At 43.7% G+C, this 21,996-nt stretch overlaps 1 protein-coding gene across 5 annotated transcripts in view; it reads left to right on the plus strand.

Annotated features, from left to right (window-relative positions):
• The window catches only part of PRKAG2 (protein kinase AMP-activated non-catalytic subunit gamma 2), a 211,618-nt gene that overhangs the window by 86,535 nt on the left and 103,087 nt on the right, over positions 1–21,996 (plus strand). Inside the window, exon 1 of one of the 5 annotated variants that reach the window (XM_032675128.1) lies at positions 15,576–16,151. The exons of the other annotated variants lie outside the window; for them this stretch is intronic. Within the exon in view, the coding sequence (XP_032531019.1) occupies positions 16,046–16,151 (106 nt within the window). The 5' untranslated portion in view covers positions 15,576–16,045. Of the gene's footprint in view, positions 1–15,575; positions 16,152–21,996 lie in introns of those variants that run through there. 5 annotated transcript variants of the gene reach the window in all.

A 21,996-nucleotide genomic window follows, 5' to 3' on the forward strand; every position in this document is an offset into this window, starting at 1 on the left:
GGGAATCCTGAGCGTTTCGTTTCAGGATCACTATGAATGTATCTGCTTCATCGCCTGCCTGAGCTGGGCAGAAGGTTTGATGTCAGATTTGTTTGCTTAACCTCAGTATAAGGTTTCCATAGCTCTTCATGTTCACAGTCTTTCCATGAAGCTGTTTAATGGTGAGAGAACTTCACTCAGCAACCTGAGCCGTGGCCCCAACAGGATGATGCTGTTTGCAGTTCAGCGGTGGCTCCAGTTCCTCCTGCACACTGACGTGCCCTGATAGCACTGAGCAGCCAAAACTGGCTCTAACCCATGCAAAATAAAAGTCCACATCTAAACTCTACAAAGGCCAAGACTTTCTGGAGAGAAGGTAAAAGAATTGCACATGAGCTAGTGGTTAATACTGGAATGAGATAACGCTACAGGTGGCAGACAGTGCCCCGTATTATTTATTCTGTGTTTATCATCTGTATTAAGTGCTGCCTCCTTTGTGTTTGCTACACAGGGAGTGAATTTGGCCAAGTGAGATGCACCTGGTAGGATTTCTGGAAGACAAGAAGCAGCTGATACATGTAGCCAGGTAATAGAAATGGGCTTTTGGCAAAGGAGTCCTCAGCAAGGCAGCCCCGGCCTAAACTTGTTCGGGAGAGCAAACCTCAAAAACGAACTGAGATGAACATTTAGATGGGTGGTTAGCTGGATTTTTTGTCTTTTAGAAGAAAGTGTTGCTTCTTTCAGCTAAGCTAATTAAACTGTGGCTTCTACCCCCCTGAAGATCAAATTCTACTGTGTTATGTGTATTTAAACACATCATATTTACAACACCTGACTTTCTCAAAGTGACACAGGGGAAAATTTGGCCTTTGGGCTCTGAGCAGAGTGCAACAATTTCCAGACTTGGGTGCCTGAAGTTAACAGTATAAATCCTTGCTGAGCCACCTTGCTTAAGCCAGTTGACTTAAGGGGGAAAAAAAAGAAAAAAAAAGGCTTATTAACAAAAAACCAAACAACAACAACAACAACCAAAACCAAACCAAACCAAAAAAAAAGGAAAAAGATAAGGAAAATGGAAATACTATTGGATGGATATATTTTTTCAGCAATATTTGCTCGTCACTCCTATTAAGGTGAAGAACAATAAGCAGTAGTTTCCTATGTGGGGATGTAAGTTTTACAGGTTTTACAGGGTTGGGTTTTGTCATTCAAAACTGGAGGAAAACCCTTATTTCCCATGCAGTCAAAGGGACTCTCCTTGACAAAAGCCTAATTATGACCCTTCCCTCCCCAAAAACATAAATAGTAAGTAATGAGGGTTATTGCTGATCTGACATCTTGTATGTTCACTGGTGTTCATGTAAATCTTTCAAGCAAGTGGTGGGGATTAATGCAAACCCATTTGTACAGCTGTCTAGATTTTCTTGGATCAGAAGCCCAGTCTGCAGAAAAAAAAGTGAATTATCAGCAAATTCTTACTTATGGTAAGGAAAGACAGGTAGGGAGAAGTGTTCTGAATTTGGAGAAATGATCAAAGCCACAGCTATGGGGTAAGAAATTTGGGCTTTGTTGCAGATGTTAGGAACATTTTTCTTTTTCCCTGTTTTTTTGTGGTTGTAGAAACAAAGACTAAAAAAGAAAGTGAGATTTAGCATTTTTCTTAATTTCATTAATGTAATTAACAGCCATTGCTTTGGTATTCCTTTGTGCTGAGCCATGATTCCTTCAGGTCTGTTTAACCACAGTGGGCTTATGCTCTGGCATTATCCAGACCATTGGGATAAAGAATGTGTAAAAAAAAATGTAAAAAAAAGACTGGCATGTCTTATTTCTGCATGTTTTACAGAACATCTCCTTGTAACAATAGCAGCACATATCCATGCAGTCAGATATATCCTGAAAGACAAGACATTGCTGAATTTTGGGGGGTGGTGGCATGGAGTTTCATCAGGGGAGCTTCTGCCCCATGAGGATGTTTTGCTGCAGAGTTTAGGGTTGATGAAAAGAGGTGAAATCTCAAATAATGTTTTAAGGAGGTGAGCCCCAGTGGATACTCAAGGATGGTGGCTACCTTGGGATTGTCCCCAACCTGGTTCTGGAGGAGCACTTGGCCATTTGAGAGGGTGAAGTTTGGGGTTAGGCTCCTCGTTATGTGTGGCTGTGGCAGGGGCTGGAGGAGCTAAACAGTTTAGAGAAGAGGGGAATTGAAACCCTTTGGAAGCTGGCCTTGGATCGCTTTCTTGGCATGGGTTTTGTTATTAAAGATATGTCCCTGCAATTACAGCATTGAAGGCAGACAAGCTGCTGCTGAGGGCTGGACAGGAGTCACACTGCTGTTAAACTGACCCATCATTTTGGGATGAGCTTTGAGGCAGAGTGTGTGGAGTAGCTGGAAGTCCCAGTGGCTGTCACGGGAAGCTCCTATGGCCCCTCTATTTGGAAAGCTGAGATATGGAGGGAATGAACGTTGTCAGTCGGGGAGCTTACAAATCAGACAGCTGTGCCGCACAACGGGAAATTTAAATCCACTGTATGCAGCTGCTTCCCTGGGGAGTGCAGCTCCAAACCCAGAAAGCAGGAATGCTGGTGGATCCTGAACCTACACCAATGGTACCAAACCTTTAGCCATAGTTTGGCTCTAGTTTAGCCAAGAGAGCCAAGAGAAGATCCAGCTTCCCTGAACTGGGCTGGAGGTCTCACCTGTGCTTGGAAAAGAAAACTGGAGAGCAGGATTCTCAGGATTCAGAGCATCATTTTCACTCCATTATTGCATTTTGTATTTAAGAAGAGATGTGCAGCTGGGAGGAGGTTTTTCTTGTGCACTTCTGTGTGTTCAGTGGGAGCATCCTGGCACTGCCTCCACTGACTTCTACATCTTCAACCCGTTCAAGTGCTCTTTTATGGTTCCAGTGACACAAGGCTTGGGGAAGGCCACAGCAAAAGGTATCACCACAAAATGAGTGTGTTGAGTCATCTCTATTTTTTTTTCCCTCTGCCTATCACTTTGACCATTCCAGTTTTAAACCTGAAGAGGCGTATTTTTAAGGGCTTGTTTCTGCTTCAAGGTTTCCATCTGGTTTTTGTCAATGCCAGGTTTTTCCATATAAATTTTTTGCCAGTGGTTAAATTGCAGGATTTTGAGTGCTACAACAGGAATGTGTCTTCTCCTCCTCACAGAGCTGTTGAAGCTGGCACAGTACCCAAAAATCTCATGCTTGCTACCACTGTAATGAGAAGGAAAGCAGGATTACACTGTGTACATGAACCTCATGTGTTCACTGCTTTGTGGTTGGCATCAGCTGGAAAGAGTTACGAGATTGTGGTACATGTTCTTGTTGCATTCAAGCTTTGTTTACTCTTTTGAGGTGATGCAGTCATGATATCTAGTGTTACAATGCATGATTTTTTTTGGAGGAGCCACTGGAATGGGAAGGAGAGTATGTCCTTTGCTTCAGCGTGGCTAAACCGAGTCATTCCCCGGTGCAGAAGGGATCTGTGGGAATGGGCCACTGATGTTTGGGATGGACTGTTGAAGGAGAAGGTTGGCTGCTTGTATATTCAAAGCCTGTGACATTATTAAATAAATAAAACAAATGACACTGAAGAGAGTATCTGAACAACACATAATTTCCTTTGGAAAAGAACCCCACAGGGTGCTGAAATCTGGTTCTGCGGAACACCAAGATAACTGTGGAACCATATCAGGGACCAGACTGAAAAATTATTTATGGTGGATGGTTTTTGCTTCTCTGTCATCTAGCTGCCAGGGAGAGGAGTTTAGTGCTGTATTTTGTATATGCATTAAGGTCCTGTTTCTGCTTCTGCCTGAAGCTCTCTCTCAAGTCCTTCCAAATTCTTTACCATAAAAGACAATAATACACTACAGCACTTCACTAAATGGTATCCAGAACTGTTTCTTCAAACACCAAGGCACAAGTCAGAGTGGGAGCAGGACAGCAATAAAGGGAAAGGCTGGGGAAAATTCACTTTCCTTTGGATTTTTGCCATGAGAGAAAACCTGGAATCCATCCACTGTAACAAAAAATTAGCAGGTACTAAATAATGCCCTTTTTTCCCAAGACTCCAAGGATACCCACCAGTAATGATTCACTGTAAGCACTCCATGAAAAGCAGTGTTAAATCTTGCTGCCTTCTGCTGTGGAGGTCACGGAGAGGCGGCTGAGGGAACGTCGGCAGCGGCAAACGCAAAGCATGAAATACCGTCACTGGGAAAGAAGGAGCCAAGTCTTAATCACATAAACAGATTCTCATACAGTTTCCCCGTGCTACTTTTTAAAGTGTTTATATAACTGAAAAGATTAACCTTGGGGGGAAAAAAAGGCTAGAAAAAAATATTTTCGCGGCTTTATTATGGTTGGGGAATTAGTTTGCATTTTACAAAGCCTGAAAGTGGGGGAGGAGAGGGAAGGAGTGATCTGAACAAGGGGAGATGTTTCCACGGCTCTCAGAATATTAAAGAAAAACTAAAATCCAAAGGAGTTACTCCTGTCAAATGCAGACACACAGGCAAATCCTAAGCTGGAGCAGGACTCGGTATCCAAGCAACGTCAACATTTTTTGTTCAGCTACTGCCAGCGCCGCTGACAGCTTTTGCCACTTTATGGTCACATTAAAAAAAGAAAATGCCTGGCGTCACTGAAATTCTTAGAAATTAGTTTCTCATCCATCCAACAGATGCGAGGCTCAGCAGCACATGGCACATGCACATCTTGCAAAAAATTCCGAGGGGGAAAATCCTTTGACGAGCTCATGGCTAGGAAAGTGTGTGTGTGTGGCTCCCTGTTTCTCTCTAAACCTGGCACTCTGTCTGCCCCAGCATTCTTATCCTCTCCATTGGACACAGATACTTACTGTGCACTAGGGAAGGGATCGCGTTCGATTAAGCCATTTATGAGCAATGCCTGCCACTGCACTGAAGGCTGTGCAGGATTAGAGGAGCCCTTTGCTGTGCTAAGAAAGCCTCCAGCTCTTCTTTAGTCCTAGTTGTTTTTGCATGGTGCAAAAGCCAAGAAGGTAAATGAGGTTAGGATCTTCATTAATTTGCTGATAATGGCAGTATATGAAGGGAAGAAGCCCTTGTTTTTGCAGTCTTAAAGGGGTCAGGTGGGACTAGTCAGCACAGAATACAGCCTGGTGGGCTCAGTGCTGCAGGGTAGGTAAAGAAAGGACACTGCTTTGCTGTGCCCTTACAGAAGGGCCAGTGGTTTTGTGCTGGAACTGTTACTACAGCAAAGCCAAAACTCTCCTTGGAGCTGAGCAGCTAAAACTGTGTGAAAGAGCCAGCCTCACTCATTCTTCATCACAGACCAACTCAGGGAGCACCGAGCGCTCTGCAGACACAGCTGCATGTTTTGCACTCTTGGAGCAAAAAGCAAAACCATCTTTCACCTTGGGAAGTGTCTTGTGATGGCAACCAAGAAGAGGTTGTTGAGACACTCAGTGCTTCCCAATCATGAAGGTCAAGTAACATAAAAACCCAGTAAAACTTGTTCCTAACATGAGGATGTTTAGCTCGCTGCTGGCTAAGTCACTAGGCACATTAGGAGGAGATGCGCAGGGAGCTGCTAAGCTGTAGACAGTCCTTTGGGCTCTGCTGGTGCCCCATGTGTTCCCTCCCATGCCTGATTTGTGCAGGCTGTGATGTGGCAGGTTTGTGCAGGCAGAGGGGTTAATGACTGGGGCAGGAACAGGACCGTGCTCCCAGAGCTCTGTGCATGACCCTGAGTCATGGATCTTCTCTGTGCTTTGATGAAGTTTCATTAACTACTGTAGTTTAAGAGTGTGAATTTTGTAGCAGGTGACTGAAGGGTGCAGGAGAAATTTGAAGGACTGATTTAGGCTGTTGTTGCTGTGGGCTCTGACTCAAAAACCAGCAGGACCTCCCTTGGTGGTGCTGTGCTTGGCACAGGATCTCATGTCACATCTTTTAAAACATGCAGGAGCAAAACCCACTGGGAAATTAATTTAGAGACATCTTGAGAAGCTCAGTTTTGCAGGCAATGAGCATGGGCTTTGCTACTGAGGCCAGTGGAAGTTTGGTCTTTTGGGCTGAAGGTTGATGTTCTCCACCATGTGCTTGCATTATCCCACTCTGAGCAGTACCTGAAGACATGGGAATTTTGCTGTTTGCCTTTGAACACATAGACTTGTAATGGATATAAGCAGTAAATGAACAGGAAGGAAAGCCAGAAACCTGTGGTCACCATAAAAATCTACTTTATCTGCTGTGGGTCTCTATTTTCTTTAAGATTTTTAATTAACTTTCACATTAATAGGAGTAGAAAAAGGATTAGTCTAAGCATGAGACTCTTGCAGTGCAGTAACACACAGCATCTGAAGACAGATTTTCATCTGAAGCTCTCACAGAGATGATGTGAGTTATCCCTGGTCATGCAGTTGCCCAGAAGCAGAGCTTAGAATAAAACCAAAGCCTATTAATGCCATATTTAGCCCCATGTTCCAGTGTTCCTTCCTCCCCTCCTCTTCACTGTTGGTATTTTATTATGACTGGAAACAACCTACCTGGTTTACAGAAATATGTAGCTTGGAGCAATAACTTCTGTTGTGTCTATTAGCACAGAGACTTTCATATTTTTTGCTCCAGTGACGCACTTGCAAATAAGATGAACGTCAGATTTGCCAGGCTTTATTGCCAGCTGCCAAGGTGATGATGGAAGGGTTTTTTTTTTCCCCCACAGATATGTAATAGTAGCAAAAACATTCAGCCTTTAACACAAATAGGTTTTTACAGGCTGTTTTAGGCAACCCTGACTCCAAGAGTCAGAATTACATCAGACAGCATTATGGAAAGTTCATAGGCCTGTGTTAGAAACGTGCCCCTGAGAACAGAGACACCTGAGTGAGGGACTAAGGATGAAGGAGGTTTTGGGGACAGATGAAGAAATTCAAGAGTTTATGCTACTGGATATATCCAGAGTGCTGTAACCATAACTCTGAGTTTATGTTTTGTTTCTTGATGTGGAATTTAAACTGATTAATGACATTAGAGCTACTTGGTAGAGGGCTTTCTACTTTAAGCACTGTTGATCTCAACAAGGTTTGGGGATCTGATGGCTCTGTACAACAAGTTCTGTTCATCTGTGGTACTATTTTAGATAATTTTAAAATATTTTTGCAGGGTACAAATAGTAGTGGGATTGACCCAACGTATTGCTAAGCTGAATCACCACTAAAAGAGATTTCATGATTCCAGAAGTATCTCCTCAGTTTGAGGCTTGATGGGTTTTGAGAGAACAAACAGGCTGCAAATTAAATGTTGGCCTGAGAACTGAGCTGGGATTTGCCTGGGCACTGGTAACTGCCCTCTGATTCACAAGGACATTTTAAAACATAAATGACCAGGGAAGTGTTGTGCAAGGAGTTACTGTGGTGTTTCCTCTTCCCCACTCTGGCTTTCAGGCAGTCCCCCTGGGAACACAGCTGACAGCCTTTTCAGTCTGTTCCTTTGTCATTAGCTGTCGTGGAAAGTTTTCAGACTATTTTTTCTTCTGCCAGGTATTGTGTGTGCAGACTTGCAGGGTTGGCTTTTCCAGGAATAGTCTCTTACTGCCTTGTAGCTCCCAGGTTTCCAGCCCTTCTGTCATCCTGAGGCATGAAGGCTCAAAGCTTTCTCTAGTTCGTGTGAGCGCTGGTCCCAGCCAACCCACTGAGATTTTTCACACAATCCTAAATATAACAACTCTGAACTTTACAGTGCTTGATGTTTTCAGGTGCACAGTAAATGAACAGGGAACATTTTACCACCCAAGCTGTCCTACCCTCTCCTTTGATTCGCTGCCATCATAGGCTTGTGGCTCCCACAGTTGTAGCAGCTTCCCAGCTGGATCCCATGGATGTATCAGATGGGTTTTTTTCCAAGTTACCTATCTGCCAGCTACATGAATTGATAGAATTGTCAAGAAATGGGAAATACTTGGGCTTTGATAGTTTCTAGCTCATTGTAGACAGCAAAGCAATTCCAGCTTTCCCTTACACTCCACTGTCTCTGTCCCTTTTGTACTCTGGCAGATTGCTAAAGTCCCTCTGTTACCATCTCAGAAAGCTGCAGGGTCTATCTGCAGGGTCTGTCTTTGTCCTTCTGCTTTCACCTCTCTTTAAACAGTAAAGTTTCTTTTGCTGTCAAAATTGCTGCCTTTGAGCTGGGTGCAAAAAAATCTAAAAACCTTAAATCAAACAAACAAAACAAAACAAAAAACCAAAACCAAACCAAGAACAACAACAAACCAAAACAAAACCAAACTAGAAAAAGAAACCAGAAATATTTTCTCTTCTAGACCTCATGAATGTGATAAATGTGTTTTCTCCTCTGTGCTCCCATGTCTTCTGGCATATCTGGGACCCTAATTCTAGTAAACTCTTTGGAGTTGGGACATATGAGACGCCCACCTCATGAACACAGTGGTTTAACACAGTGTGAATAGTATATCATGTTCTTGCAATGGAAGAAGTAGAATCATTGGGTCCAACATCTTGTTCTGTTCCCTGCCAGCCTCATTCCAGCCTGCTGGGTGGGGATTTTTGGAGAGTCACTTCTCCCTGTGCAGAGAAGCTACAAACCATGGTACTTACCTCCCTTCTGCTGAAGATGAAGAGGTGCTACATGAGATCTAGCTGGTGGTGTCCCCAGAATGTTTGTCTTGGGAAGGTAACAGAGCTGGTCTGCCAGCTGTTCAGTTATTATGACATTAAAGTATGCAAAGTGCTTGGGTTTATTCCTGTCCTTACAACTAACAATGCTTCCAAACACTAATTCCTAGGAAAAGTAAGGGTAGAAAATTAAGACATCTTGGGGTGTTTTCTGGGTTTGGGATGGTTAAGGTTTTGTTTTTTTGGTTTATTTTGGGTTTTGTGCAGGTTGAGGTTTGTTTTAATCCCTTGTATTGTTTCTTAATGACCTGAAGAAGGTCTACTATACTTGCTAGGGGTATCTTGAACAAGCAGATGAAGGGAGCTGCTGCAGTGCAAAGAGGCTGCGCAGGGGGTTGCATTTCAGTGCAGTTCCTCTGCACGCAGTGGATTCCATCCTTTCTATGATAATCCCCTTGCTGGAGCAACTCCACTTCTATTAACAGTGTTGGGTGATCCTTTAGGAATTTTCCCTCTTGGCATTACTCCTGTGTTTAGTTCATCAGATGGCATCGGGTCCTGTGCGATGCCCTTGGCCACTGATGCGAGCAAACCAGCTGTATAATATATATAAACTCCTTCCTGTGAATACCCCAGCTAGTCCTTGGGATTTTGTGAGCTCTGAACTTGAGTTCAACGAGCAGTTCAGCTCACTTGTGCTACAAGACCCTGCTTTCACTGCCAACAAAGGAACATTTGCAGTAGTTCGTGGAAAATACCCATTCCATGTAAACACCTATAGGTGACCTCAGTGGAGGTTTCAGGCTCTCCTGCAGCCTCACAGCATCTGAGAGCAGGAGAGGCACATGTATGCAAAATCCTTTGCCCTGGAGGTTAGAAGATCAAGGGGCGTGTTTCTTTCCTCTGGTAGTTACTGCTCTCTTGCAGCAACTCAGTGAGGTCTGTTTTTAATCAGTGAAAAATGGGAGAGTCATCAGTGAAGCTGCTGGAGGCAGGGGTGAGAAAGGCTTCTCAAGCATTAGCTAAGCATTTAGCTTTTCAAGGTGTGGTTCAATTTTCTCTTCAGTCAACATTTCTGTGTTGTTTCACATGTCTAATAGGATGCTGCTGACCACTGTGTCTGATTTTGGGGGTATAATATACATATAGCATATATGTCTTTACTACATCCACTGTGGCAAAGGAATGGGTGATTGTGGGATGACCAATCCCAACATTGCACTGTAATAATTTTTTATTGTAAGAGAACTCCTAAGATTATTTTCAACTAAAAATAGCAGATAATAGCCAGGAGAAGAGTCTCTTTGTTGTCTTATTTTGTGCATCAGCGAATTTCTTGGCTTTGATGTCAGATTATTCATCTGCTTCTTTCAGGGAGCAGAGAGATACAGAACTGTGCAGTCGTGGTGCTCTGATTTTTAGTCTCTTGTGTTTCATGGGTATTCGCTATGGGATATTTGTATGAATGTCACTCTTTAGGTACTGGCCTGTCCTAATGTATCACTTTTTTGGAGTAATTACTGTCTTTATTCATTTGCTGTCATTCACTTTGCAACCCATTCAGTGCTGGTTGAAAGATTTTTTCTTTAGTTTAAACTGAAGGAGATATTTTGTTCAGCCTGACAATGCCCATTTTAGCTTTAACATCATTTAATCTGTTCCAATTCTGCATGAGAAGTGAAGAAGCAGGAAAGAAAGAATAACAAGAAGAGAACAAAAAAGAGATTTGTGATGTTCCACTGAATTCTGTCTGCTTCTCAATGTTTTATGGATCAATATAGTTGAAAGATTCAATAGAGGTAAGAAGAAAAAGAAGCAAGAAGAGATGAGAAAAGCACAAGTGGAAAATGCTTCTAAGGAGCTTTATTACCTCTGCTGGTTTTTTTGTTTTTGTTTTTGTTTTTGTTTTTTTTTTTGTGTGTGTGTGTTTTTTGTTTTTTTTTTGCAGGAGTTACTGCTGAGATGTTTTTCTTTAGTTGAGAACTTATTAAATTTTAGGAGTGGTATTGTCACACCAGACATCCTGTACTTGCTGGATCAAATACTGTTTTGCTGTTTTGAGCACAGCCAGATTGTGGTGCATGTAAGAACAGCTCCATTTTTCACATTATGATCTGAAATCACTGAAGAAGTGAGTGCTGGAAACACATGCACCAAGTTTATTAGTAGGATGTGGGGAAATGATAAAATTACCATTTGGATGGGATCACGGTCATCAGTCCCAGCTTATTGATCTTCTGGGATGGATACTCTGAGCCTGAAATAGTGTTTTTCTTGCTGGAAATCACCAATATGCCAACACCACCATTGCCATTACTCCTGTTCCTGCTGGTTTTTGTTATGAGCTCTGGAAAGGTAGGATAGAAAAACATCATGAAGACACCAGGATGTAATTTATAAGTAATTTACCAAGAGTTCTGGGGAATATAGTGTGTACCTTTGGGGACCGCTAAAAAGAAGTAAAATTAAACTTCTAGATATTTCAAAACCAATTTAGGGCCAGCCTGACAGCTTCAGAGATTGAAATCTTTCTTAATGCACAGCGAAAGCAGTATGAAGTAGTATTTAAAAAAAAGGGGGGATAAAGACAAAACACTCGTTACAGTGAAACACTTGGTTATGATTATGGGAAGTAATTGAGCCCAGCTTGGAATCATAAACTTGCAGTTCTTTTACGGGGTGTGATCTGGGCTTGGACCAGATGGAGAAAGTGGTAGATTGTGTTTCCCTTTGAAAACATGGGCTGTATGCTCTGTTCAACCAGCCTACAAATGGTGTTTGGGCTAAACAGGCTTTTTGTTATTGTGCATTGCATCACCTGGACTCTTGAGTGGCTTTTTTTAGAGCAAAGATCTCCTTTACGTATTTATTTGCATGTTATTTTGAAATATTTTCCGTGTTTTCTATTTATATGAAATACGGTTGCAGTTAAAACAAGTCTGGTGTTGTAAGACATGTAAACATGTGCCAACACCACTGACAGCAATAGAAAGTGTTTAATTTTGCCATCATCAGTTTGTAGAGTTTAAAAAAGAAAATTAGAAAAAATGCAGTTTAGGGAAAACTTGAAGGAAAACAAGGTAGACAAGTGTGATTCATGTAGAAACGCAAGCATAATCCACGCTTTACCTTTCTGAGGGGGAATCTGAACTTTATTTCTTTGAGCAATGGCAAAAACAGTGGGTATTTTGAACAAGGAAATTCTCAGCAACAGAGAAAGGGAAATACTTGGTTTTGCTGATTTGCAGTCGGAAGCCAGTTCAGACATTAATTGTCACTAAGGGGATACATATTCCTTTTAGCCTTCCTGTTTTGAGCTAAATAAGCTTCTAAATTTCAAGGAGGAAAGTATTGTTTTTTCTATTTTCATACCAGGAAAAATCCTGGCAGGACTAACTGGGCCCCCTTGCCTGCCCTGCACTCTGCTGCTGCATTTGTGTATGAGGTTAAAGCTCCTGTGAAAAAGGAAACTGAGGAAATGGTTTGAAACATCAGTATTTAAAGTATTTTCACCATGGCACCTCTGTGAGATGGAGGAATCAGTTTGTGTTTCAAAGCTCTGATATCTGGGTCAGGCACCCCATGGTGGCTGCACTTGGTTGGTGCGATGGCAGCTTCCATATTTCCTCTTTGGTGGCCAAACCTGAACACTCAACCCCCAGTTCTGCCTCACAGAACAAATCTTCACGTCCCATCCAGAGAAAGGAAGGTTTCTGTTATGTTTGTTGCCTGAAGAGTCGTGATAAATCACTGCAGGGAGGTGCTTTTATCCTGAGAGATGGAGAATTGAAAATCAAGAAGCATCAAGAAGAGGGAGCCCAGTCATGGGTCATGGCTTTTTTGGGTTGGATTGGAGATACCTCCTGCTATGAGACTCCTCTCTTTATAAGGTCCTGTGAATTAGTGAAAAATAGAGTAGAAGGAGGTTTATCTTTTCTACTTTGTATGCACTAGCCTCCCTTTAAAAAAAACACAAGTGGTTTAAGGGGATGAAGAGCTGGGGAGGACATTGCTGGGTGGGCTGGGCACAGAGGTGGCTGTGTTGGGATGAAGGAAAGAATTGATGTAAGGGAGATTTCCAAGAAGTGTTGGTCTTATTTTTTTTTTTTTTTAACTCTAAAGTATTTTTTAGGCTCTTTTTTGAACTCAGTGTTAGGTCATCAAAGTAAAATTGCCAGGGAAGCAGATGACTTGGGGCAGGAGGGTGGTGAGGTTGGAGGCAGGGTGGCTGGATGTCAGTGTAGGTGCTGCCCTGAGGCCATGAGGGGCTCAGGTCTGGTGAGCTCAGCAGACACAGTGGGGCTAGGGAACTCTTTCACACACCTACACGAGTGTTTGTTTGCTCCTTCCCCAAAATAATTTTATTAAGCTGCCCAGTGCCTGGTACCTCTCAGAGTGAGCTCATGTATGGTTTTTGGAAGGGGACAGTGTTATCTCTATGTAGCTCAAATAATGTAATATACAATAACTAATTTGGGAGACTTTAATGTAGCTTGACAAGAGTCCATTTCATGGTTTGTGTTTTCAATCTCCAGAACATAGATGGCCCCAAAGGAACTCTTTGAAGCTCAGCTTTTTATTATTAGTTTTATAAGATCCTTGCACTGGAATCATTAAGAAGATGTAGTACCTGGTATAAATGTGTTAGTATCTGTTAGACTATTAGCTATGGGAGACAAACTGATTGTACTCAAAGCACTTAGTGCTTTTTTTAACAAATTACTATGAAAGTCAGTTGTTAAACAGTGTTGTTTCATCTTCTAGTAGCTCTGTGTTGAAACATTAGGGTCTTGCTGCTTCCCTTAATAAGGAGAAATGAGCCCTCCTGGTGCAATGGCCCTGCTTGAAAAGGTCAGCAGCAACTATTTATCCTTGGCCTCTGTCAGAAAGGGGGCTGTTTCCATGCTGGAGCAACACTAAATCTTGTCTCATTAAAAAGGGATTTAAATTTTTTGCTTTCTGATGATATTAAGTCATTCTCAGCAGTCCTTTGGCCAACGAAGAAAGAGGAATGCTTTTCTAAAGAGGAGAAACTTAAGGTCCAGATTGCACTGGTGTTGTAGGCAGCACTTCTCATGTCTTATGCCAAATAAAGACTGGAAAGGGAACTGGATAACTGTTGTCAAGTATGCCAAGGGTGACGCTGGATCAGAAAGGAACGATCTGTTCTCCATGTGCCCAGTGATCTTATTCAGTACCAGTAGGTTTAATTGCAGCAAGGAGGATTCAGGTTTGCTTCTGGTTCTTGAATGGGAAGGACTGAGAAGGTCAGTGCTCTCATGGAAGTAGTTTGAGAGCTGGTCCATGAAATGGAGAGTTTGTCCCTCTACAGCTGCTGTCTCAGCCGTGGTGCCATCATCATGGCACGGTGAAGGGAAGGGACAGTGGAGATGAAGCTTGCAGAGGTAGAGTGGTGGTCACACAAAGCCAGATGGGGTGTGAAGAGTTGACACTTCCTACAGCTGCATTAAACCAAATATTTAAGTAAAACCGACACTTCCCTCTGCCGATCCTTCAACATTTCTTGTTGCTCCACATGCTTCTCCTCTGTACTGGGAGAACAGTGAGCCTTGAGGGAGGGGCTGGAGAAGGGGCTTTCTAAACACACTATGCTGGCAGGTGATTTTATGCAAAAGATTGTAACTTGGTGAAAAGCATTGGAATCTTCACTTGCAGATCTGAAACAGGGCCACAAAGGAGGGAGTAAGAAAAAGGAGGAGGACAAGTCAGGAGAGGAAGGTCTGGGAACAGCCACAGATTCATTATTGTGTAACCTCACTTGGATATCAGTGAGAACCTTGACTGAAAGATAAGTAAGTGCCTTGGTAATAATTTACTTATTTTGATTGCTAGATGAAAGAACAGTGGTGTCCTCTGTACTGTCTTCCACAGTAGGAAGAAGTACCCTTCTCCATAGGGTAGACCTGGGGAAGCCTCTGGTAGCTGAGGATGCCAGAGGAACCTACTGTCATCTCGCACCTATTCTTAGGGTCTCTGAAGTCCTGGGACATCCGAGATGCATCTTTCTGAAAGACCAGAGCTTGTAAAGATCTGTTGACAAAGGCCTTTTCGGCAAAATTCGTGGCTGGTTTTACTTTTCCTTTCTAATGATATTAAGTCCCAGAAGCAATCATGGGCAAAAATAAAAAGGTGTGCTTCTTTGTAAAAGAAAAAGGTGATATAACCTTTAATTCCTCCTAGGAATTAAAAAGATAAGACTCTCATTAGTCATATAGGGTTTGATTTTTGAAAGAGTTGAGCTGGCGTTGTCCAGAGGAAGGGCTGATTTAACAGAGCATTTACTGTAATCTTAGGAAGGTTGGCTCTGATAGTTTGATCATGCCTTGGATTGTGCTTGCACCCCTTTCCAGCTGCTCAAGATCCAGCCTGTGCCGATGAACCCTTTCCTAAAATAAGCTTCTCTACAAGTACAGACTCAGAGCCAAACATCAGACAGCCTGACTGACTGGGATGAGCAACAGCCCCGTGAATGTTTGTCCCATGGCAAAGAGCACGAGGTGGATTTCAGTTGTTTTACAAACAGCTGTACAGGTGCCTTTTGCTTCACAGACAGCAAATTTGAATGGAGCAATCTGTGCAGAGCATGTGGGTGTGTGTAGCACTGGGAGGGCAAATCACTAGAGAAAGTCCAGCCCGTTGCTCCGGCCATGGCTTCCAGAAAGTATCAGACTTCTTTTTATGAATTGGCTGAACCTCTTTCCCCATTAATCCATTAGTCATTAGCTGTGGAGGGCCAGGCATTCTGGAGCTCATGGACAGGCAGCTGGACTCTCCTGTTGCTTCATAGACCCGACACACGTGGATCAAAATAGTTGGGTGATGTCATGTCACGGTGCCAGCGTGCCCAGGACACTTGCTGCCAGGAATTGTCTGTCCAGGGGTAGTTTCCTTTTACAGGCTGTTTAAAGAGTCATCATGCCGAGCTGCACATGACAGTTCCCTTCAAGAGGGCTTGTGGCTCCTTTGCACAGTTAGTATTTTTTAAACGAGGGAGCTTATCAGGCGACTCCTGACCTTTTCCACATGAGCTGATCCACTGGGAAATGCTGCTTTGGTCTCCGAGGCTTCTGACGGCTGATGTATTTATAAGAGCTCCTTGACTGCAAGCTGGGCAGACTTTGAACTTCTCCCCATGTCCACACATACTTGCAGGCGAGTTACTGTACACCGGAATTAAGACTGGAATTGCCTGGCGTGCGAGGGCCGGCAGCCTCCTGCGGAGTGGCTCTCCAGGAAGACCAGGCATCTTGGAGCTGAGCTGCTGGTGAGCTGGACCTTTTTTGCAGCCAAACAGTCTCTCTGGAGCTGTGTTTTTTCACACCTGGGCTTTTGGCGTGATCAACACCTTGCCTTGCCCCTCGTGCTGCTCTTTTTCTTCAGCCCCGGGCATGACCGACAGCTGCTGCCGCGCGAGTGCATGTGGCAGCTCATGAAGCGATTTGGGAGCTTTAGAGGGAGCAAGAAGAGAAAGGAGCGAAGCAAACTCTTGGAGAGGTGCCACTCCGACCCTCATGGCCTGTCTGGTAAGGACCCTCTGCATTACACATCTGGAAAGGAGGGGCATGAGTCTTTGGGAAAGGGCAGCGAGTGGGGGATAGTGAATAACTGAGTGACAACTTCCCAGTTTCATCGACTGAATCGTGCAGTTATGTGGAGGTTATTTCGGTGTTGGTTTGCACCAGGGATGAAAATCTGAGTTGAAACCTGTAACACTTATCAGCTATAACCTTTAGGAAAAGAGTGATGACACAGGAAGCTTTACAGTAAATACTATGGAATACATTCAGAAGAGGCTGTTGACTGATGTTACTGTAATTGAACAATAATAACTAAATTCTAAGTTAGGGCTAACACTGTCTATTGAAAGGTGAATTGTAAGTAGAGAAAAATTGCTTATCAGTCTGATAAGTAGTGCATTTGAAAACACACTTTTCTATCAGTATAATTGTGTTTGAGTTGCAATTAGGGACCATTCTCTGTTAATCAAAAGTTTTTCGTGGTCACTGAGCATTAGCTCCAGTACAGGTGCTGAGCTGTGGGTGTCAGAGGGTGTGTGTCACATAGGGATCGGCTGTTTGGGAGAAAAGGGATTTTCCAACAGGATCTGGCTGTTGTACTAAGGATACTGGAGAAATACAAGGTTTAATGCATTTCCTGTATGGGCTAATGGCACCTGTTTTACAACTGTGTGGTTCCCCAAAGTCCACGAGTGTTGCTGGGCAATTCTGTCCTGTGACTAAGAGGTTAAGACTGATACACTGAATCAGCTGGATAAGGCTCAGTTTAGAGAGGCTGACATGTACAGAGTGTAGGCAAGACTCTTTTACTCTCTATTAGTCAGGAGTCAGTGTGTTAAATCCAGCAGGATGATGAAGGTATGAGTAGTGTTGAACCAGATGGATTGGTGTGGAGACATACATGCAGATTTAGTAATGGGGAGTTACAACTGATGGATGGGTGGCTGCCCAGGGAGGTCGTTTTTCTATTACTTTTGCAATTTATTTAGTGATTGGTTGTGTACTTCTTGCAAATACTTCTCCTTTTGTTCCTGTTGTGTGCAATTAAGTGCTTTTAACTCTAAGGCACTGTGCCTTTCACGGTGTCAGTGAGATGCACAAAGACAGATCACAGAGTTGGTGCAACAAGAGGGAGAATATTTAGCTTAAAGATCACCCAGATGTAAAATGTGTTCCCAGATTTCTAATTAAAACCCCTGAATTCTCACCTAGGCAGAAACACGTGTGAGTTGTTGATTGAGGGATTAATGGCGCTTTGAGCCACTAATTCACTCTCTCCTTCTGGTTGCAACAATGAGATGGGAGTAGTCAACTTCTACAAAAGGATTCACTGCTGGAGGCACCAAAATAGTAATTGCAAGCCTGCTTCCTTGGAGTCTAACTCTAAACTCTGTCCTATCTCCCTCCACGGGGAAAATAATTTGTCCTGCACCAAGAGTACTGGCTATATAAATAGTAATGTTTGTGACAGAGTTATATAAAAAAGTTTAGTGCCAGAAATGCCAAAAAATGTGTTCCTTCTTTTCCTCATTCCCTTTAATCCATCTCTGTAGCCTGCTCCAGTGGTACACAGCAAGCATCAGGCAGTTTTCTGCAGATTTTACTCTATAGACTTTGTAGATGCCGTTCTTGTAAGAGTGTGACTGAGTCAGCTCCCTGTACTGCACTTTCATCATGAACAGAGAACTGCCAAGTCATAAGAGTGGGAAAAAACAAGCAGGATGTGTCTGGGTTACTGCCTTCCTCAGATGCTCTGCTGTGGGGATTGCCTCTGCCATCCCAGTGGAGTCTGGGTTCCTTTCAGGAAACAGGTTTAACACACTTGCAAATACCTTCCCACTGCCACCAATGGCTTTAATTAACTGCAGGGAAATGGTAAAACAAAATCTTTGCATTATTCTCTGGGTTTAATCTGCATCTTGTAGCTGCTAGGCCTCAATAAACACTTTCTGAGCAGCTTTCGAGGGAACCAGTTGGCGCTCATCAGGTTTTATGATCAACATCAGTGTGTGCAGGACTGTCGGTAGCAGCCAGGCTTGGTGGCTTGTCAGGGTCAGCCACACTCCAGTGCATCCCGTTTGGTTGTCACCAAATTTCTCATCCCTGCCCTCAGGGATGAGAAATGAACGACAGCAATCCAACATGGGCTTTCCCACCTCGCCCCTCCCAGCGTGGCCGTGCTGCTGCTGCATCCTCCTTGCTGAATGAGCTTGGACTATATTCAGAAGAGAGATGGAAAATATCCCCTGATGCCCCAAAAAGGGGTAATCTGGCACCTGGACTAGTTGAATCTGATTTTTATCGGCCATTTATTTAAGTGTTTTAAGGAAGGATCCTCCAGTCATTGTAAATAGGATTGGGCCAGTGCAGCTTCTCATCTTCCCAGGGATAGATGCCATCAGGGTTAATACTTAATGCTTAATTTATTAAGTAGTACATTCTTCAGTACATCAGTTGAGCTAAATCCCATCCCTCCTCTGTGCCAATGCAGAGGTCTGCATCCTGGTAGGGAAGAGGAGGTTAGCATTACCAGGGATGAGCATCTCTGTAATTCCCTGCTTTTGGAGCCCTTTTATGCCAAGTGAGCAGCAAGAGGAGACCTGAATATGGCCAAACAGAAGCAGAGAGCACAGAGAGGGGAAAAGGAGAAAAACATGAATGAGCACCAGGAGCCAATGGAGAGCAGAGGGAGCTGAAGGCAGAAATCCCACAGCTTTTCTCCAGGAGAGGAGCAGCCAACAGGGAGACCTCAAAGCTTGAGCTATCCACCAAACAGTAGGGAAGCTGATTTATGCACTGTGATTTTGGCAGGGCTCAGGATGGGGATTACTGAAATTTCTCCAACCTCTAGATCACCACTGCATGGTTTCCTCCTTCCTATTGCAGCTGCTGCCCACGTGTGCAGGGTTCTGGCAGCTTCTCCACCTGCCAGCTCCCACTGCAGCCCGGTGTTGTAAATGGATAGGCTCTGTGGCATTTCTGAAGGGGAAAAACTGTTGACCCCAGCGAGGCTAATTGCTCTGCCCTTTAAAGGACACCGTGGATTCCATGAAGGATTGAATGACACATGCAAAAGGTGTAATGTTAAAAGTGTTTTTTCCCTACTCGAGCCATGAGTGCCCAGCAAAGGAACCACTCTGCAACACATGTGGCTGCTGTGACCCCAGGGCTGTCTTGTGCTCCTCAATCTGCTCACTTTAGAGGCTTTTAGCTACATGGAAATGCCCAGGAGCTTCTCCTTACCTGTTCTGCTTCTCTTGGGATTTGTTATGGTGATTTTAATCATCAGGTGTCAAAGCTGAGCCATGACAAGTCAAGTCCAAGAGGCTTCAACCAAACCTCAGTGCTGCCCCTCAGCCCCGGGCCTGTCCCATCTCAGTAACACTCTTGACGATAATTTCCCTGTCAGCTGTTATAATTAGGTGCAAATTAGGTCCAAATTAGGGTTAGGATTAGGGTTAGGATTAACCCTGTTGAGTGTCAGACTCCAATAAATACACATGCAAATGTGCTTCAGCCCTGCCATGTACAGGAATCAGGCAGCTGTGGTGCAAAGGGCAAGGGCTTGTTCCTGTTCTGTAACTGCCTCAGGGCACACGTTTTGTCTCATGTCTCTGCTAACTGCCATGGAATGGAGGGCTCCTGAGACTCTGGAGTGGATCTGGGAGGAGCTTTAGGGTATCTTAAATACTCCGCCCAAGGGGAAATGAGTTCCTCTGTCAGTCAAAAACTCAAGGGGCTCCTTCTATAGTTTGCCGTGGTGTTTCTCAGACCCCTGGAGCTGGGTGTGAGTGTGAATCACATGTCAAGCAGAGAAATTATGCTCTTCCTTCCCAACAATGGGTATGTGATGACTGCATCCATGATCACTGCAGGGAGGTGAAGTGCCCTTAGGATGTGACCAGCTCACGCAGCAGTCCATGAGGAAGGGCTTACACCAAACCAAAGAGCAGGTGCTTCACAGCCTCTCCAAGTGCAAATGGAAACCCAGGGAATAATTCAGCCTGGCACACATCACCATTTATTGGCACAAACTGGGCTGCAAATAGTTGCACTGAGAACAGGGGCAGAAAAGGTGGGGGAAGAACATGATGTAAACATGAAGCACAGAAAACATGATGGGGAAGTGATTGCAGAAGAAGACAGGACTTGACCTCCTGCTCCTCCAGCTTGGGGAGCTGCAGCTCATCCAGCACTTCACCCCAAGGTGGGTGATGCTGCTTGTGGGAGGACCAGAGCTGAGATATTTATCTCATTCTGGTGGGATGTTTCTGTTATGAGACAGTGGGAGAGAAATTACAGTGAAAAAACTTCTGGAGATATAAACTGGAGTGAAGGAATTTCTGCATGTTTCAGTGCTACCGTAAACAGACTGAAAGAACAAAATCCTGTTGCTCCAGTAAAGCAGCTTAAAACCACCATCATCAGAGACTGGGCATGAGAAAATGAGACCGCTTTGGTTTGTTAATGATTTTCTGCACTGGTTTTCATGCTCTGTTGAGCTGACAGTGATTTTAGAAAATATGCAGCCCTGGCTGATCAGTACTGATTAATCTCGTACTACAGGGAGCACCGAGACCTGGAAGCTGTGAAGTTTCTGCGATTGGTTGCCAGGAAGGAGAAAGCTCTGATGAGCCTCATTAAATGTTTGAGACTTTTTGTTTTGCCATTTTCTGCTTCCATATAGTCACTGTCCTGGTGCTTTGCGTCTCATCCCAGCTTTGTGCGCAGCTTTGAGGTGTTCTGAAGAGGGGGAAAAGGACTGTGGCCACAAAGCAATAGAATGAGTTAGGTGATTTCCAGCAGGTTCCTGTAAATTCAGGTAGTAATGAACCCCTCAAAACCTCCATTGATTTGGTGGAAACTGAAATGTAGGTCTGTTGGGCAGAGTGCTTTGCTGTGGACTCGTCCCTTGCTGGTGCAGAGCCCAGCAGAATCCTTCCTCTGCAGCCCTTTGCAGGCTTAAGGAAGATGTAGACTCTGCCCTCATGGTGAGTTGTTCAAGAACGCAAATGCTCTGAGTAATTTATTTTCAAAGAAGTTATTTTTTTCTGAAGGGCAGGTTAGACACGTAAAAATACAGTATGTTCCCGAGGCACAGATTTCCATATTGGTGCTGCAAATGAATCTACCCACTGACAGTCCTGCTCCAGGCAGCTCTGTGTGTCTCGTCACAAAGTTTGGTCAAAAATATCTACATTTCTATAAATGAACTGAATTACTCAGCGTTGACGTGCTCTTGTCAACAATGTGGTGGGTGAGAGCAGCAGGGCCAGCCTCCCTTTTGGCAGGCTATTTTACAAACTGTACAGGTTTTGGGCAGGGAGAGCTCCCATCTGGGAGGAGTCCATATGGTTCTGGTCCTTGTTGCTGCTTGTGGGTGCAGGTATTTGTCCTCCAGGCACAGCAGCAGCAGAGAGATTTCATTTTTTTACTGTCTCAAAGGCACTTGTCTGTGATTCTGCAACTATTCAAATAGTGTTATTTGAAAAGCGTGATGAATGCTATTCCTGAAAGACAGAAATTAAAAGCAAATCTTGGGACTGAATCTAGGCAAAGCTGTGAAATGCAATAGGGAGAGGTCCATTAGGGTGAAAAAGGAGAAACTGAGACAGAAGGAAGCTGGGCACTGACTGTGAGTGAAACCAGGTGCAGACACTGCCTGTTTGTGAAAGTAGATGATATTTATGTATTTATCAGAATTTTGTTTTTCCATCCTCCACCTCTGTTCCCTTCAGGTAACTTCCAATATGTATACAAAGCTGGAACACTATCTTGTTACTAATAGTACAAACTATCTGATTCATTTTTTAGGCCAAAATAAAATAATGCAGATCAGACTTTTATAAAG

The sequence above is a fragment of the Chiroxiphia lanceolata genome, chromosome 1 (assembly GCF_009829145.1).
Source record: "Chiroxiphia lanceolata isolate bChiLan1 chromosome 1, bChiLan1.pri, whole genome shotgun sequence".
Classification (NCBI taxonomy): domain Eukaryota; kingdom Metazoa; phylum Chordata; class Aves; order Passeriformes; family Pipridae; genus Chiroxiphia; species Chiroxiphia lanceolata.